General features: G+C 41.1%; 1 protein-coding gene and 1 long non-coding RNA gene across 2 annotated transcripts; both read left to right on the top strand.

The window, feature by feature from the left end:
* The first annotated feature begins 3,847 nt into the window (after positions 1–3,847).
* On the top strand, positions 3,848–7,860 carry LOC119890369. Its single transcript, XR_005442224.1, has 2 exons — positions 3,848–4,111; positions 7,004–7,860. It is a non-coding gene; the product is annotated as an uncharacterized LOC119890369 (long non-coding RNA).
* A 3,776-nt stretch (positions 7,861–11,636) lies between these two features.
* On the top strand, positions 11,637–18,939 carry LOC119890366 (high choriolytic enzyme 1-like). Its single transcript, XM_038701618.1, has 10 exons — positions 11,637–11,709; positions 11,949–12,021; positions 12,763–12,766; positions 12,989–13,066; positions 13,534–13,689; positions 14,700–14,820; positions 15,194–15,372; positions 15,857–15,938; positions 16,349–16,473; positions 18,805–18,939. Coding segments are annotated over exons 2-10 (807 nt in total). The 5' UTR covers positions 11,637–11,709; positions 11,949–11,961; the 3' UTR covers positions 18,807–18,939.
* Positions 18,940–19,016: the final 77 nt, after the last annotated feature.

The raw sequence follows: 19,016 nt of genomic DNA, 5'->3' as shown, positions 1-19,016 counted from the left end.
GCATTCCAGGGTCTGTGGATCTGACGGGCAAGTATATTTGTGTGTCATCAGCATAAATATGAAAAGAAATGCCATGTTTATGGATAATATGTCCAAGGGGAAGCAGATACAAGGAAAACCAAATGGGTCCTAAGACCGACCCCTGAGGCACACCATATTTAACTGAACAGAACAAAGAGACATAGTTGTTTACAGACATGCAAAACTTCCTATTTGACAGGTAGGATGAAAACCATTCTAGGGCCGTACCAGAGATCCCCACCCAGTGCCTCAGTCAGTCTAACATGATGTTGTGATCAATGGTGTCAAAAGCAGCGCTAAGGTCCAGGAGTACCAGGACTGAGCACATGCCTTCATCAGCAGACATTAAAAGGTCATTGGTGACTTTAAGCAGGGCAGTCTCAGTGCTGTGGTACTTCCTAAAACCAGACTGAAACTTTTCAAATAATTTGTTATTTTCCAGTACAGTGAGCAGCTGTTTGGACACAATTCTTTCTAGAATCTTTGCAATAAAAGGCAGTTTTGAGATTGGTCTAAAATTATGTGGGAGGGAGGGATCTAAACCAGGTTTCTTTAAAAGTGGGTTCACACAAGCCGTTTTAAAATAATCAGGGACACAACCAGTAGATAGGGAGCTGTTACAGAGATCAAATGGAGCCCAACAGAATCTATTACTTTCAGTAAAAACTTTGTAGGTATTAGATAGAAGATAAAAACAATTCACAGTCATCATTACTTCCAGCTGAGGCACAAGGAGGGGTTGGGTTTACCAGCTGATCCACAGTCTTGAACAGAAACCTGGGATTGTGTTTATGTGTAGTAATGAGTTCAGAAAAATAGTGTGTTCTCGGGGTCCCACTCCTGTCAGCTAAGAACAGGAAACTGAGGCGACAACAGAAGACTGGAAAAACGTTGCCTGGTCTGATGAGTCTCGATTTCAGCTGAGACATTCAGATGGTAGGGTCAGAATCTGGTGTAAACAACATGAAAGCATGGATCCATCCTGCCTTGTACCAACGGTTCAGGCTGCTGCCGGTGGTGTAATGGTGTGGGGGATATTTTCTTGGCACACTTTGGGCCCCTTGGTATCAACTGAGCATGGTTTAAATGCGACAGCCTACCTGAGTATTGCTGCTGACCATGTCCATCCCTTTCTGACCGCAGTGTACCATCTGCTGATGGCTCCTTCCAGCAGGATAAAGCACCATGTCACAAAGCTCAAATCATCTCAAACTGGTTTCTTGAACATGACAGTGAGTTCACTTTACTCCAGTGGCCTCCACAGTCACCAGATCTCAATCCAATAGAGCCCCTTTGGGATGTGGTGGAATGGGAGATTCTCATCATGGATGTGCAGCCGACAAATCTGCAGGAACTGTGTGATGCTGTCATGTCAATATGGACCAAAGTCTCTGAGGAAGGTTTCCAACACCTTGTTGAAAGTACGCCATGAAGAATTAAGGCAGTTCTGAAGGCAAAAGGGGGTCCAACGCAGTACTAGCAAGATATACCTAATAAAGTGGCCAGTGAGCATAGATCTACAGTATATATAGCACCTGGACAAGAGCTTGCTGTTTAGTTTGGGGGAGATGGAATGAATTTAATGCTATACATTGTTTTTTTAATAGCAGACAGTAATGTTCCAACATCACCCCATTTCCTCAAGAGGTTTCAGGGAAATAAAAAAACAGTCTTGAATATATATCTGTCATAGGATTTGATGAGCCTGATCTCAACCCATAATAAGAATGTAATACTTCAGTTTATCAGTTAATTTGTCAACTTTATTCTTATGTTTTTACAGTTCTAAAACAGATTACTCAAACTATGTGACCATACAATGCTTTAAAAGAGCTAAGAGCCGTTGCTTCCACTTCCACTGATAACATCTGCCTCAGTTTAACAGCTGGGCATCCTGAAAATCTGACAAGTCAAAAAATCAGCTAGAGATTATTGGATGGCTTCTTTAGGGGCCTGGCGTTTTTGTAGATACCATCAGTCACTTTTATTGAATCTAATTGTTTTTACTAATTATATTGACTTGCATTAAAATCAATACTGTATCTGTTTTGTAAATAATTAATTATTTCATATTCATAAGTATAGCAAATACAAACTTGCCTTAAATCAATATAAATATATTGAGATATCAGACATATTAAATGTTCATGGAATGAACAGTTCCCACTACACATTGGCTACATATTTGTATGCCTGGTGTTGTCACAGTGGGTGTTTGTGCTGTGGGTAAGAGCAGAGGAGTGTCATTTTCTTTTCTCAGAGGGACAGATTAAATTCATTTCAAACTCAGCTCTCCAACACAAAATCTAACATCCCTCCAGGACCTCTACTCCTCTAATACCAAAACTTCATGCCCCCAAAACAGTTTCTTTCCATCTGCAGCTGGCCTCATGAATAAGATCCCGACTGACACTGCGACCTGTCCCAACCTCAACCACCAAGTAGGTCGTCCATGGCTCCCAAAACAACACATTCATGTCTTTCCAGCAACAGGTGACCAGACCATAACTACGTTACTATGTTGTGTCCAAAACAAAGTCTCACAGGAGGAGTTTCAGCTGTTTCAACCATAAGCCAGAGAGAGATGATGAACTAATCCAACATTAAAGACCTACAGAAGCACTGTTCTGGTGCGGTAACAGTAATGCAACACATCGTATTGTCCAGTCATGGAAATTCCAATTATAAAAGGAATATTTGGTATCTGGAACATTGTTGAAGCAATGGAGCATGTGACAGCCTCACATGCAATTGGAGCAGTTTGGACCGTTTATCAAAGGATGCCATAATGACTTAACAAAGACAGCTGAGTAGCAAACCAGCTCAAACAACAACTCCACTTTGGAGACCTGCAAGATTTCTACAGTCTCAACAAAATACTTCACTCTAGCTTCACAAGAAAGTAGGCTGGAGCACAGAATGGACTCAGTACAGCGATGTCATCATTGGATAATTGCCGCCTGTGGGATGCAGGCCAATCACAACAACATGTTTGCATTCAAGAACAGATCATGTAGAGCTCTCCAAGTTCACATGATCATCACCTTATGGTCACAGCGGTCTGAAATAAAGTTCATCGTAAAAGAACATGTTCTGAGCCGGACAAGGCCAGAAACTGCTGTTGGAATAAAGAGGCCGAATTTCACAGCATCTTACTGACAGACGAGAGGACCTGCAAGCTGAAGATTCAAGACAGAGGTGGACATTGGTACACAGAGATTGTCTGGACAGATCCAAAGCAGATCCAAATTGACTGAGCTGGAGGGGGCGGGACGGACGCCAGTGACAGGAAACAGCTGGGACACACACACACCGGGTGAGTCACAATTTCTCACAGAAAAATAAAATCTTAAACACATTGAAGCAAAAAAACAGAAAAACTAAATATTATATTAATTTATTAGTAAATGCTGATGAGCCTGAACAGCCTACATTGGTGATGAATGATAACTACAAAGAGTTTAGGAAACTGCCAAAGTAACTGTTAGTAAATTTAAACCTAGCAGGGGACAATATTGCTACATGATATGTTGAAAACAGCCCAGAGAGGGGCAGGTTGCATATATGGTATCATGTCGATGAATTCTGATGACATAGTTGTTAAACACTTATTTCAGTTATCAGAGCACTAATGAGTGACCCCCACTGCACACACAAATATAGACACACACACACACACACACACACACACACACACACACGCCGCTGTGAGCGAGGATGGACACACACATACACACACACACACACACACACACACACACACACACACACACAGTCACACAGACCTTTAGGTACATGCAGATAGACTCATTACACTGCACAGTACACAATTCTGATGGACAGGATGCAACAAGTTTTAATTATTTATGGAATAGGGACAGTGGAAGAAAAAAAAAAGAGAGAGAGAACTATTGCAACATATTATCTGGACAAGGAGCGCTGCGCTGTTGTTTTGTTTCTTTTTCTCCTTCTCTGATCTTAGCTGTACCGAGGGGGAAGTATACACATGGTGAAGCAAAGCCAAGTGATTTGCAAACGGATGGATTTGGGGATAAAGTCCACCCGGAGTTGGCTGACTGACAACAGGCCAGTAAGTTGGAATCTGAGAACACTGTACAGTAAAGAGCAAAAAGTACTAGTACTCAGGTTAAAAGAACCATTGAACTAGTTCCTGTAACATCTTTGTTACACACCATGGTTAAAACAATAAACTGTGACCTCATGTCTGAGGTGCAAACTGAATGAGAGTCTATACAGTTAACACAAAGTTTGATTTGATTGATTATTTGATGATTTGATGTGTGAAATAATATTTACTAAAAAAAAACAAAAAAACAAGAAGCGCTTGGAAATATTAAACATGTTTTCTTTTTGTTCACTGCTACAGGCTGCAGTGACCTGTACACACCCACATTTTCAAAAAAGATTATGATGAAGGCCGACCAACAGAGCGACAGAGTGGTGGTAAATGCATTAGTGCTCCCGCGAGCACTACAGGTTTAAAGATTTCACATTATTGGTTACATCACAGACCACACATTTCTCTGTTGGTGATTTGACTGTTCTTAAAATCTTACATTTCCCACGCGGCTGGTCGGTTTCCGTTCTGCAGTCCATCACACGAAGCGTGCTGAGATGACCATTGTGTTGCTAAAGCGGTTCGCCCACATTGGCCACACTCAAGGCTGTCTGTCTGTCTCTAACTGCAACTGGACTAGACAGAATAACTTCTCTGGAAATGTGATCACGATGAGAGTAAATCTCTCTTTCCCAATGCATACAAGCCTTTTCATCCATTCCAAAACCAATCACCATAAAGATGATGAGTGATGATGATGATTTTATGGACAAGGGATCCCATTACTGACAAAGAATGAACAGAGAGAGAAACCTTTGTCCCATGATTCATGGTAAACTAACAGTGCACTTGACTGACTTGAACTGACGAAGCTGAGCTGACAGAGGCTCACTGACTGAAATGGATTTCAATAGTCTACCTGTACTCGGGGACTACAAAGACCTGACCTACGTTCTTACTTAGGTTGCTGACCAAAGGATGATCACATGACCTGTTCTGACACTACATCTTGGAAGCAAACCAGATGCCTGGTGTTTATTGTCATGTTGCTTGCTGTATCTGTTGCTTTTATGTTATGCTGGATGTTTCTTTGTGTGCAGAGTTTTGCCCATGCGCTCTCCTCCACAGAGAAAAGGGGGAACTGAATGCAAAACTATGGAATGTGACGAGAACAAGTCTGTGTGTGAGGTGTGTTATCAGACAGCCTGGAAGCTCAAGGTAGAAACTCTTTCAGAGAGGCTGTTTTACACACACAGAGCAGAGTGTCACCCAGAAGAACCATGTGACCACCTGATGAGGGAGGTTTTTAGCTAAACCCAAGCAAAGGCAATAAGTGCTGTTGATGATAGTTGACATGTTTCCAAAATGGACAGACATCAGTATTACTACAGAAACATGGTGACAGACTGAGACCAGTCGCTTTTTTTCCAGCAAAACTGGATCCAGTGGCTGCAGGCTTACCACGTTGTCTTAGAGCTGTGGCAGCAGCTGAGAAAGCTGTCATGGCATCACGTGACATTGTTGGTTATTCTGATTTAACCCTTTGGTCCCTCATGCGGTTTCTATGATCTTGCTTGAACAGAAGACCTCTCATCTCTCCACAGCACGTTGGCTCCGATACACCACTGTTCTATAGGATATGCCTAACATCGCTGTCAAACGCTGTAATGTTTTAAATCCTGCAACTTTGCTCCCCATTCCAGGAGACGGAGAAGATCATAACTGTATTGCTGTGCTTGAGCAGGTTTGCACTCCACGTCCAGATCTGTCTGAAACACCTCTAACTAACCCAGACCTGATTCTCTTTGATGACAGGTCTGCTTCACGCAATGTTAACACAGGAAAAAATCAAGTTGGTTTTGCCGTAGTCACTCAACACGAGACACTGAAATCTGGCCCCTTGCCATCTCATTATTCAGCTCAAGCAGCTGAGTTGGTTGCACTCACTGAAGCTTGTAAATTGGCCAAAGACAAATCAGTAACTATTTACACAGATTCTCAATATGCATTTGCAACCGTGCATGATTTCTCTGCAGTGTGGAAACATAGAAATTTCTTAAAATCTGATGGTAAGCCTATTCTGCATCATGATAAAATAGCTGCATTGCTTGAAGCAGTGATGTTGCCGTCTGCTATTTCTGTATGCAAATGCCAGGCCCATACTAATGCAAAAGACTTTGTTTCTACAGGTAATGCGAAAGCTGATGCAGCTGCCCACACCGCAGCTCAACAGACACACACATACACCCCTGCACGCAGACACAGACACAGATATTCCTCTGCATTGCATGCTATGCAACAATTTGCTACATCAGATGAGAATCGCACATGGCAACAGGTTGGTTGTAAATATGCTGATGATTTGTGGACTGGTCCCAATGACAAACCATGTTTACCCAAACATTTTTTTCCACATTATGCTAAATTGACACATGGGTTGGATCATGTGTCCAACTTCAAAACAAGACAGTGCAGCTGTAGCAAAAGCCCTGATTTCTGGGATCTTGCCGCACTGGGGCGTGCCTTCTAAAATCAGCAGTGACAACGGCACACCTTTTGTAAGTGAAGCCATCGAACAACTTGGCTCTTATATGGGCATTGATTTGAGACAACATTGTTCCTACCACCCAGCGAGTGGTGGAGCAGTAGAAAAAGAGAATGGAACATTAAAAGCTAAGCTAGCTAAATGTTGTGAAGACTCTTCCATGGACAAAGGCGTTGCCGTTGGTGTTGATGTACATGAGAACAAGGGTAAGAACTAGGTCAGGTTTGAGCCCGTTTGAGATTCTTTTTGGGCGCCTTCCATGAACAGGGATAGAGGCAGCGAGCAGAGTACCCCTTGACACACATCACTGTGAGAATGATTGAATGACTTTGTCCTCTGCTCTTGCCCGTCTACATCAGCAGGTTAAAGAGGCCCTACCCTCTCCAGCGACAGAACCACTGCACAGTCTCCTAGATTTTGTGCTGGTTAAGGACTTCAGAAGAAAGCACTGGAAGGCGCAGAGGTGGAAAGGTGCTCCTGACAACATACACAGCGGTAAAAGTTGCTGAAAGAGCTACGTGGATTCACGCCAGCCACTGCAGGAAGGTGCCTGCACCAGTACAACAATAGATCAACAAGCGTGCACAATCAGCACCTGAACAACGGTTTTCCCTGACCTTGTGTTGTGAGTGAAGGAGGGATTGGGAACGCTTAGGCACCCTTTGTCTCGGACTCACAGGCTGTTAGACAGCAAACATAAACACAAGGGAGCTAGTGGGAAAACTCCTGGTCTCACCACTGCTGATTTAAGTCACGCCGCAAAAAATTAAGAGTGAGTAGCATGGTTGTCTCTGGAAGGAGACATCCATGGGACCCAGTCAGACACCCAAATATGTGTGGCCTACGAGGAGCAACACAGATGTTTGCTGCCATTGCAATAGCATTAACAGCCTCTGTTGCAGTTCCTAGATCACAAGCATGATGCACAAAAGCCACCACAACAGAACACCACAGTGAACTACATGCATTGGCATCAAATAGCAGTGTTAGAGGCAAGAGAAGCACCCAAAGAGGCTGGGCTGCTGGGCTAATGTTTTATGACTCCTCTTGTACGTTTGTGCCCAACAATACAGCTCCAGATGGTTCGGTGACCCGAGTGCTGGAAGGACTGCGTTCCCTAAGAGAAGAACTTGCAGAGAACTCTGAAGTGGACACTAACATGTTTGACTGGTCTGATTCTGTATTTGCTAAATAAAAGGCCTCAGTGATGCCCATACTAGCAGGTGTGATGATTGATGTAGCACTGTTAGCTCTCTGTGGATGTTGCATTATTCCATGTGCCAGAGGTCTGATTGTAGGAGCTATTGATAAATGTGAATCTATTCAAATGATCACACTCCATGAACAAGAATAACATTCCACTGTGATGACAGGAAGGACCCAGATTCGTTTTCTCTGTTAAACTGGTCTAGATTACATCATGATGACTTTCTATGACCTGATGATCTTTTTGTAATGCTGTATATTCTTGAGTGATCAAAGAATGATCACAAGGGAGGAGTATGTGATGGAAATTTGATATTTTACTGTGTTTACTGTTTCACCCTGCATGCTTCATCAGAATAGACCAGTGTTTCACTGCGTGGTATTTTATTATTTTATTATGTTACAGCTAGGTGAAGTTTTCCATGGGAAAGATGCTCGTTAGAGAGTTTTCTTATCAGACTGTCCTTGATAGGCCTTCATCTCAGGAAAGCTGGTCCCTACTCCCTTCCTCCCTTGGATAGCTGCGTAATACCCTTACAGTATAAAGTCACCTGCTTCTTCACTGGCTCTTTGTCTTACACTCTGCAGACTGTTTTGCACTCTGTAAGTTTGTCTGACCCTTTGCAAAGAATAAAACCCTTAAAAGATGTCTGGATTGGAATCTTTATTTCAGAAGACTGAGAATTTCCATTACACCATGTAACGACTTGTTTCACCTTTACTCTATAAACGCAACCCGAAGTGTATATCACTTCAAGCCTGTTTTCTTCAGTTTTACATGCATAACTACAGTGACTGTGTGATGCGTTCTGTGCCAAAACACAGTTGACCTTCACTCAGCACTGTGCCTGAACGCATTCTGTGTACACACTGACTGGCCCTGCGGCTGCTCCGCAAACATGCAGCTTTCACTACGGAGCCTGTGTAAGCATTGTGTAACCCTACCTGTACCTTAAATATATAACTGCAATCTTTTCTGAACCTTAATAATGTACAAAGTGAGATTTAAGCTTTGCAGAATGGTCCAGTACTGATGCTTTTGTTTGGCAATAGGTTTGACAGAACATAACAAAAGCTGCATTAAGCAATTATTGACTGCTAGGAAGAAAAAGCACTACCACACACACTCCAGGTTGCTGAAAGCTGTTGGTAATGAATTATACTAACTTGTACACCAACACAGTGGATTAGCTGTAGAAAGCTGTAGAAAGTGCACAGAATTGCATCCAGGTGGATCAGCAAGTTTTACATCAGGATTTAAAATTTCACTTTGTATAAAATGTTTAAAATGTTTTCTGGGAATGTGGGGAGTTTTAGCTACAGCGCACGGCTATGTGCTGCCCAGGGGTGGTAGGGCAAGGGTGCTATGAGTGTATTCCTCTCATATCAGCACAGACAGACGTGGAATGTTTTGCGTTGTATGTTCAATTGTTACCAACTGCTGTTTTAACACACAGAGAGGAGATCGATATCCACAAGGTATCCAAAATAGATCTGAAGTCTTAAAGGTTTAGTGTTCCTTTTCCCTCATCCCTACAATGAAAGACATGTAAGTTATTAATACAAACTGTGTACACGTTTACTACATATTTGTATGCCTGGCCTTGTCACAGTGGGTGTTTCCTGCGTTGGGTGGGTTCATATCGACCACAGTGTGTTGAATGTCCCACACTGATAAGAGCAGAGGAGTGTTTCTTTCTCTCAAACATGAGTGACAGATGTTTCAGTCTCAGACTGTCAGCTCTCCAACACAACAATATATGTTGGGCAGGACACAGTGAAATGTTGTTGAGACAACCAGGACAATGGCAGCATTTTAGAAATACTGATGTCACAAGTTCCCCTAATTTCCCTAATGCAACCCCAGTCCAAAAAGCAACTTTGACTGCTGACTAAAACTAGTCTGTAAAATGTATTGATTATTCTATCTTATCTTATCTCTAACCACCTATAACCATAGAAAGTTATATTCAATAAAACATTTTTTTATATTTAATTAAACTAAATATATTTTGATAAATTCACACACACCGGGGATGCTGGGGACACCACATTTTGAAATGGCTGATTCTTTCCACATCACTGTGTGAAAGCATTTGTTGAAAACTTTCTGAATATTGCTTGCACCGAGAAATGTTAACTAACAAAGGAAAATGTTTTGAGAAAGGTTTATTTGCACAATAAGAAAACATGCAATGCAATTTAAACATAGAAGAAACAGCATTATATTTTGTTATATTTTTTTGTTGCCCTTCATATAAATAAAGACATTTCCACCATAAAATGTCTCCAGAAGGCAGGAAAGTGTTTTAATGCTCCACTTTCCTTGGTCTCTTGCCCCAAGTGTATCGTCACGCCCCTAATTTGAGCCCTTGTGTCCCCTCCACTTTTCAACACAAAGTTGCAGAATTTAGTATCAGCACAGTATTTACAGTATTTACTCTACCTACTTTCACTTTTATTAAAAGTAGCAGTGACACTGTCATCTAATAAACAAATGCAATATCATGATATTACTGCTAAGTGATTTATTTAACAAATAAGTTATGTCATTTATTTGACAATTGCATTTTTACCCTTTGGTGTAATTAATTACACTACAAAACAAGATAATCTTAGTTGTCAGAGGCTTTAGTCTTGCAAACATGGCTTCAGTTTTGACCATTGCATGTTAGCAATTGAAAAAAAACTGTGGGGTTGGTGATGGCGCAATGGATAAGACACATGCCCTTGCTGTGACCCATCCACCAATGAGTCCCTGAGCAAGACAATTAACCACTAGTTGCTGCAGAGGCGTTTTGTAAATCGCTTTGGATAAAAGCTTCCATTCCATATTTATATATTTCTACATTTATTTATGTTGACTGTATGTTTGTCTACGTGTAGCACCTTATCACCACAGCAAATTCCTTGTATGTGTAAAACACTACTTGGCAATAAAGCTCCTTCTGATTGTGATTCTTCTGATTCTCACATATCACTTTTTTGAACATCTGAAATATCATGACAACTGGACAAACATCTGTTGATGAAGACCATGTAATATTAAAAGCTCCTTAAAAACTAAGAGAACCTTGAGGTGAAATTGCTTTCTCAGTTAAAAGAACATTTGAAGATAAAATAAAATAAGAAATTAGACTCAAAGCGTCCATACTATGTACACTTTATGGCCAAAAGTATGTGGACACCCCTGCACACATATGCATATGCGCTGTTAGCCTGGGGCTGTTTTTCATGGGTTGGCTTCAGATAACATGCATGTTAATGTTATTGTTAATGTCAATAGTTTTCTTCCAACTTTTTGTCAACAGGAATGTCTTTTCCTGGTTGAACATGACAGTCCATAAAGAAATGGTTTTACCAGTTCAGTATAGCAGCTGACTGACCTGCACAGAGCCCTGACCGCAACCCCATCCAACACCTTTAGGAAGAATCGGAACGACAACTGTGAGCCAGAACTGATCGTCCAACACCAGTGGTGGACCTCACTGATGCTCTTGTTACCTAAAGAGAGCAAATCCCCACAGCCAGGTTCCAAATCCCTGTTGCAAAGCCTAAAACCAGAAGAATGGAGGCTAGCAGCAGTTCAAGCAGCAGGAATGAACTTTTCCACAATCACATTATGTGTTATGTAGCCATTAGTTATGTTCCCACAAGCACACCTGTGACAGACGCAAATTGTCGCACACATATGTTGCAATGACTCAGAAGTTTCCATTTAGAGTGATAAAGGTGTGCTGTTGTGTTTGCACATTTTGATATATCATGTTGTTAATCAGTTCTGGACCTCAGTACCCGGACAGTATAAAAACTCTCACTGGGTAACAGCGAAACGCTCATTCTCTCTTTAGGCTTTCAGGTAACCACCCCATCCTCCTACTAGCACTACACACTTCATCATTCATATACACAGTGTCAGTGATTAAGGTGACGAATCAAGCCTCAGTCTGTTAATATGTTACATTGATATTTTGCATGCAGAGGAATATAATATTGATAAAGGATTTTTTTCAACTTACTTACTGTGTATTTTTGAGTTATGCTCTCACATCGGGTCCCTCCTCAACGTCTTATCCTCTTTCTCTCTGGTTATTACAGGTCTGTTGCAGCCATGTTGGTTTTCTCTTGGTCTCTCGTGGCCCTGCTGCTCGCGTCCTCCTCCTGGGCTTCGGTAGAATATTTCAGAAACCACTCAAACATTTCACAGACCAAAATTTGGTTATTTTCCAAACTGTAACAAACTGTATTATTGATTCTATAGAGTAAATAGTGTCTTAATACCGCATCTGTACTTTTATATTCCTTTGTGCTGCTATGTCGACCCAAATTATTTAAGTTAAATCTTATCTTAACCAGTTGGCTGAAAAATATGTAATCACTATTTAAAAAAAAATGTTTATTTGAAAGGGACCAAGTTTAATAAGCATACATTTCAGTACTTGAAATCGAATGCATTATACGGAGATATAGCTCAAAGTTCACCATCACCAGTCCCTCAGCAGGTGAACAAAAACACAGACAACATGCAGATTACATACAAGGAACATTATAAAATAATGTGCACTATCTACATAGGCACAGGATGCATATGGTATTAAGAATAAGAATTGTACTGATATTTTCACCATCATTTCCTAATGTAATTTTTTATTTCATGTAACTTGCTGATAAAGACACACAGCTCTGTGTGGCCGGAGGGATTTTATTGGTTGAAATGTGAGGGGATGGAGAAACTAATTTTTTTTTAGCAGGTCCAGACCATAATCTTCATAATAATATTAAGACACCCAAGATTTACCTGCAGATTAAGAAAGAAAGAGGTTTCAGGAAGAGCTGATTTGCATTCTGTCTTTGTGACTGAGCTTTCATAACATTTTGCTCTCCTTCTCCATGTCACTGTGGGTGAGTACAGGAAGGTAAGAAAGAAATTATAACCTCTCTTTATCCAGAAAAACTGACCAGTAAAACCAAATAATTTACATATGTTGTATATCTGGTTTAGAATTGGCTTTTTGTGTTTAATGCATTTAATGAATAATTCCCCCGCATTTGCAGTGAAAGTGATTCTGATGTCAAACTCCTGTTCAAAATGTTGAGGTGTATAGTTCATACAGTATCATACACAATGTGTTGTGCAGAGGTTGCTGCTATTGAAGAGGATACGTCCAGGGAGCTTTCTGTCGGTGAACTGCTGGAGAGAGCAAACAGAGACCGCAGTGAGTAGAGTTTTAACCTTTAACTATTTTATTCCCAAACCTGAACCAGACCTTAACCATGTTGTAGAGGTCATGTTGACAAATGAATAAAAATGCTGTTACTGAGGGCAACATTTTGTTTAGCAGGTAAGAGTTGCAACAGCAACACTTTAACGTACAACTAAAATGTTCCAAGTGCAGCATTTGTTTTTGTTCTGATAGTTGTCTGTTAAAGAGCAGACACATCGGCCTGCATTTGTGATTACCCTGCACCACTGTTGCAAACAGCAAGAAGAAATAAAAGCTATCAGCAGCTTCAGGTGCGCACATGATCAGAGTCACTTTTGACCTGCAAAACATCAAGGGCCAAGCCATATGGGGGGCTGAAAAATGTGCACCAATCATAACGCATCAACAGTACAACAAACGGTTCATTTATAACCAGCTGTGTATTTCAACCTCAGCCCCACACCTGTGTTGTCTTGCAGACCCTGACTTCGATGAGCCCACCCTGATCGAGGGGGACATCGCTGTCAAGTCTGTGGCCGACAGAAACGCTGACCCCTGCACCGCCACAGGCTGCCTGTGGCAGAAGTGGTCTGATGGAAAGGTCTACATCCCTTACTACATCGCCAACCACTACTGTGAGCATTGTTTTTATTTAGATTTAGCTTAATAGTGACTCATTTTACTCACAGAACAGACAAATATCACATATCGTAATATTTACAGTAACAGCTCATTCAGACGGACAGATATTTAGATTTTTATACACCCACAAGTCTGTTTCTTTGTTATTGCAATGATAAATACAAAGAAACAAAATCCATCACCCTTTCAAATTGAATTGAATTGTACAAAATCAAAATCAAACTTCCAAGACTCAGCCTTTTATGGACTACAACAGTGCTACATTACACACAGTAATAATAATCAAACAATATAATATACACATGGAGTGTTTTTACTTTAATTTTGATATATACTAATAAACTCCCCTAACTCTCTCGGGGTACACAACAGACTCTACTGTTGCACAGTATATTACTGGACGAAGCCACCCCGCTGATTTGAATGGAGAGCAGTGAAGCCAGTTTTGGACCAATAAAATATTACTACAGGGCCACTTCCTGTTGGCACCAGCGTGTGTTTGTGTGACTCGGATCGTCACTGATTAATCAGCCCAGCTACGAGGCTCACCTGCCAAACACCAAAGCAGCGTCTCTGATTGCTCTCATAGTTTTTTTTGATTGCTGAGAGTTCATCTCTCTCACATCTCTCATGTGCGACGGGGTGTCACATGGATCCCTCCATGCAGGCTTTGGTCAGGTTCACTGTCCGATCTCTGGGTTCTTGTTATACCCTTCAGTGTTACACTCACACTTGTCCTCCATAAAACATTAGGTAGGAACTAAAAGTACCCTGAGGCAAGATAACATGTATAAGTAACGTAAATGTTACATGTTAATAGGGCTGTGTCACAACTATAATGACTAATAACTATGGCAGTAATAATAACAACCTAAAATTCTGCAGCAGTCCAAAATAATAAAGTGGAATTGTTACACAACATAACTGACTGTGATAAGGTTACAATGGTGGAAAAAGCTACTCCGCTACAGATATTCTCAAGCTGCCATTTTTGTCCTGCCAGCCTCCCGTGAGCAGGCCATCATCATTCGTGGACTGGAGTCTTTCTCTTCAATTTCCTGCATCCGTTTCCGACCCTACCAGGATGGTGATCATGAGTGGCTGAGCATCGAGTCCAGGGACGGGTGAGGCTCTGACTATAATTTGCGTATTGCAGCTTTAAAGCATCTCAGTTCTCCTTTCAATTCCCTTATAATGAAACACAGATTCATTTCCGTTTCATTAACTACAGAAAGTATATTAGACTATTTTCCACTGGATTTAACAACAAATGCTGCTGGCATGTTTGCGGTCTTAAACATTTTAAGCAGCCACTGATAGTTACTAGTGACCAGTAGAATAAGATGTTCATATTTGAATAGAAGAGATCTGACAGGATGCAGCATATAATCAAATGGATACTTGTTGCATTGCTCTTCTAAACTGAAGACTGAAGAGCAACAATTGATGATATGTTGTGTAATTTCTAACAACTGCTCTGTGTTAATGTGTCCACAGCTGCTACTCCTGGGTGGGTCGTCAGGGCGGAAGTCAGACTGTGTCTCTGAGCCGCCAGGGCTGTCTGTACCACAGCACCGTCCAGCATGAGCTGCTCCACGCCCTCGGCTTCAACCATGAACAGACCCGCTCTGACAGGGACAGCTACATCAGGGTGAACTGGGAAAACATAATTGATGGTTAGATGGTTTCACCATCTATTACATGACCTGTATTGTGTTTGATCTTCAAAGAAATCTTAGAGGCAGAGCTTCTGTAGAGGTGTCATTGCTTGAGTTAAACCTGAAAAACAGGGGGAAAGATAGAAATAAAACTCAGAAAGAAGAATGTCCTGGCTGTTCCAGTCAGCAGAAATCAAGAGAAAAAAATTCAACATTTAATAGAGGAGGGAGCTCTGAAGCTACTGACTCTGACAGAACCTTAAACAGTGGTGAAAAGGGAGGAGGTGTGGATGGAAGTGAAGCAGGATGAGCATAATCACTGTCTAGGGGCCATCATAAGCATTTCAGTATTAGCTTCATTATTCAGCTGTGGTAGTTGTCTGTAGAAAGTGTAAGCTGATTATTACAATACGTGGTTTACATTTGGCATCCTGAAAAACTGCTGGTTATTTTTTTCTGTCTGTCTGTGCTTTTACGTACATTTTCTCTCTCGCCTCGGCAGGCATGGCGTACAACTTCGACAAGATTAACACCCTGAACCAGGGAACTCCATATGACTACAACTCTGTCATGCAGTATGAAAAGTATGGATAACCTCATGTTTGTGTCATTTACTGTTTATGTTCAAGTGACCTCCCTTGCACATGAGTGTTTGTGTTTGATTTTTAGATGTGTTTCTTTGTACGTTTCTGAATACGTTCATCTTAGCAGCCTACGCGCCTACATGAGCTACTGCCATGACTAGCACGCCAAAGTGGAGGCTCGGCTAATTCAGAGCTTACTGATTGACTTTGGGGAAGCCCACTGTCTACATAGGACTAGGCCTGTACAAGAGATTGTTTATCTGTGACTCTGGGGAAGTAGTATAACCAACGTGAATCTTTTTTTAACATCAATGAACTAAAATCACCAGAAGCATCAGGGACCGCTTCCCTCTGCATAATTTAAAGCCAAGCTCATCCATCTTTGCATTGTGGTACCTGTGATTCTCCAGGTATGCCTTCTCCAAGAACAACCGTCCCACTATGGAGCCCATTCCCAACGCCAATGTGCCTTTCGGCCAGGCCACCCAGATGAGCAAGAATGACATTGAGAGGCTGAACAGGCTGTACAAGTGCTGTAAGTATTCTGAGCCTTAGCTGGATCGAAGACAAACTTACAAAAACAAGAAAGAACACACACAGACTCACAATAAAGTCGACTGAGAGCAAAATCAATTCATTTGGACAACATTTTCAAGTCTGTCTTAAAACAATACTCATGTGTCCGTCAGTACACTGAAACTGTTTTTGCTTGCTTAAACTTACTTCTTTTTAGTATGAAGTTCTCTCGTGTGATACTGTCAGTCCGCTGCAGCTCAGTGAGGAAACACTTTCCAGGAGACACTCTCTTCCCAAGAACAACATCATGTTTGTGTTTAAGTGACAGCATCCTCTAGTGGTTGTAGGAATAATGGTTGGAACAAAGGAGGAAGTCAGGCGGTTATAGAGTGTAGGGAGGAGGGCGGGGTGGATGGATGGCACAAAAAAGTTTCCTGTTTCCAACTGACAGTCAATGTGGGTTTCTTTATTTCTTGATTGTTCCCTAACCATGTGTTTTTACTGTAACTATGACAACGATGCTCCCATAACTTTAATGAAGTAGACATTTTAACCCAAACCACAATGTTTTTATAGTCCTAAGCAATTGTTGTTGTTTTGTTTTTTTGCCTAAACCTAACGAGAGCTGAAAGCAACAACCAATGTCTGAGTGAGCGGAAAAATCCATCCAACTACTCAGAACCATCTAGAAATTACTTACATTACGTACATGTCAGCTGTTGTGCAATTGGGAGAAAATAATATCTAGAGGGGATATATATAAAAATACAGCTTTAAAGAAATGTAACAGATTACTACCCTTGTTACACTTTGGATTATTTGGATGACATCTTGGGACTGTGGACAATAGCTGCTTTTGATGAATTTGTAACTTTAAACACATCATCCACAGATAAAACTCAAACATAATCTACTGATACAAAATGTAGACTTTTTTGACTCCCAGGTTTTATTCACAAATTTCTGCGGAGAAACCAAACAACTGGTCACTAAAGTCTACTTAAGATATAGATAGATTCAACCTTATTGTCCCATGTTTTTGTGTCTATGTGACACACTCTGCAGCAGCAAGACAGGGCTGCAACGCAGTGGCACCCCGTCAAAGTACATCTACTAAAGTGCTTGTTCTTGTCACTGACAGGCTCAGATAACTGTGTGACAACATTGTGGAGAGAATCCGTACTAAAGAAGAGTAAGATCATTTTTGTTGATGTGACTACACGAAAGTTTTTCAATGAAATTAATGAAATTTTCGTCAAAACTCACATAGAAATGAAGCACACGCCTGTTTTCTCCGTTGCTGCATCAGCCACTATTCTGCTTTTAATGTGAGGTCTCCGGTGTTCTGTCGATTTATGCACAAGCGTGGTCTGTTTCCACGCCCATAAATCTGTGCGAGAAAGTGGCTGATCAGTCAATATCTGTCAGTAATATAAAAAACAGATGATGTCATAATTCTGTGAGAGTTATAACTTTATGGGATTGAAAAAGGGAACACATAAAGTAGCATTTTTCGATAGGGTAGCATAGATCGCCAGAACACCGGTGTTGATCTGCCTCTGAGACGGGAACGTTGAAGTAACAGAGCCTGAACATGTCTGGAGAAAAGCCACAGCCTGCATGCAGGTGTTCCTGCATTTATTGTGGTATTTCTGTATTTAAGTGGTTGTGTTTTGGATTATGCTCGCTCATGAGTTCAAGCGAGCGCGTGTACGAGCACACACCTGGTTGCAATCTTAAAACCGCACCGCTAGTGGCCGCTGGAAACTACATAATGCCCCTTTAAACCAGATACAGTCACTATTTTTAATCTTGTCAAAGCTACCAGACTCCATTTACTTGACCTCACAGAACAGACCAGAGAGGCAAAATTGTTATTTTTGTTAAGGGAGTCTGGTGGCTTTGACAAGAGCAAAATAGTGAGTTTCTGGTTTAAAAAAAGGATCTTACTCTTATGTATATACTTAACTTTTATTTTAAATATTTTTTTAGAACATGGATACAACTTATTTCTGCTTGTTTTGCCCCTTGTGTTCTCCTTTTTTTCCCCTTTCCCTTCTCATAGATTCAATTATTACATGTTTCTCTTTCTGCCCCCTCATTTTTAATAGATTTGAATTGAAGATACATGTGTGTGTGATGTCTTCATGCCAGTATCGATACAAACACACGAAACAAAAACACTTTTTTTAATGAACATATGAGTGTTGTTTGATGACAGACTTGGTCAAATTTCACACTATGCTTTGATATAAAAGTTCCAATGTTATTGGAATATTTACACAGAGAGCATCTATCAGCACCACTTTCAAATTATCCCTCCACCAAATGACCTGCATTTCCTCTGCAGAAACTGCGTGAGACCTTTGACCTGCCGTCCTGCTGACATCAGATCATGCAGATGAAGGAGAAGAGGGTTTGGACTGAATGGCAGTTTGGGTCGTCCTGTAACAATAAACCTGAAAAATTAAAAATTAAAAACTGATCACTGCCTGGCTGTTTTTGTAGTGGCAAAGGACACCAAACCTCTGCAGATTTTGGAGAAGATAATGAGACATATGA

The sequence above is a fragment of the Micropterus salmoides genome, unplaced genomic scaffold (assembly GCF_014851395.1).
Source record: "Micropterus salmoides isolate LMB-PRFRI ecotype aquatic unplaced genomic scaffold, ASM1485139v1 Ms_hic_scaffold_6, whole genome shotgun sequence".
NCBI classification, from domain to species: Eukaryota; Metazoa; Chordata; class Actinopteri; order Centrarchiformes; family Centrarchidae; genus Micropterus; species Micropterus salmoides.
This window is presented reverse-complemented; position numbering and strand designations above follow the sequence as displayed.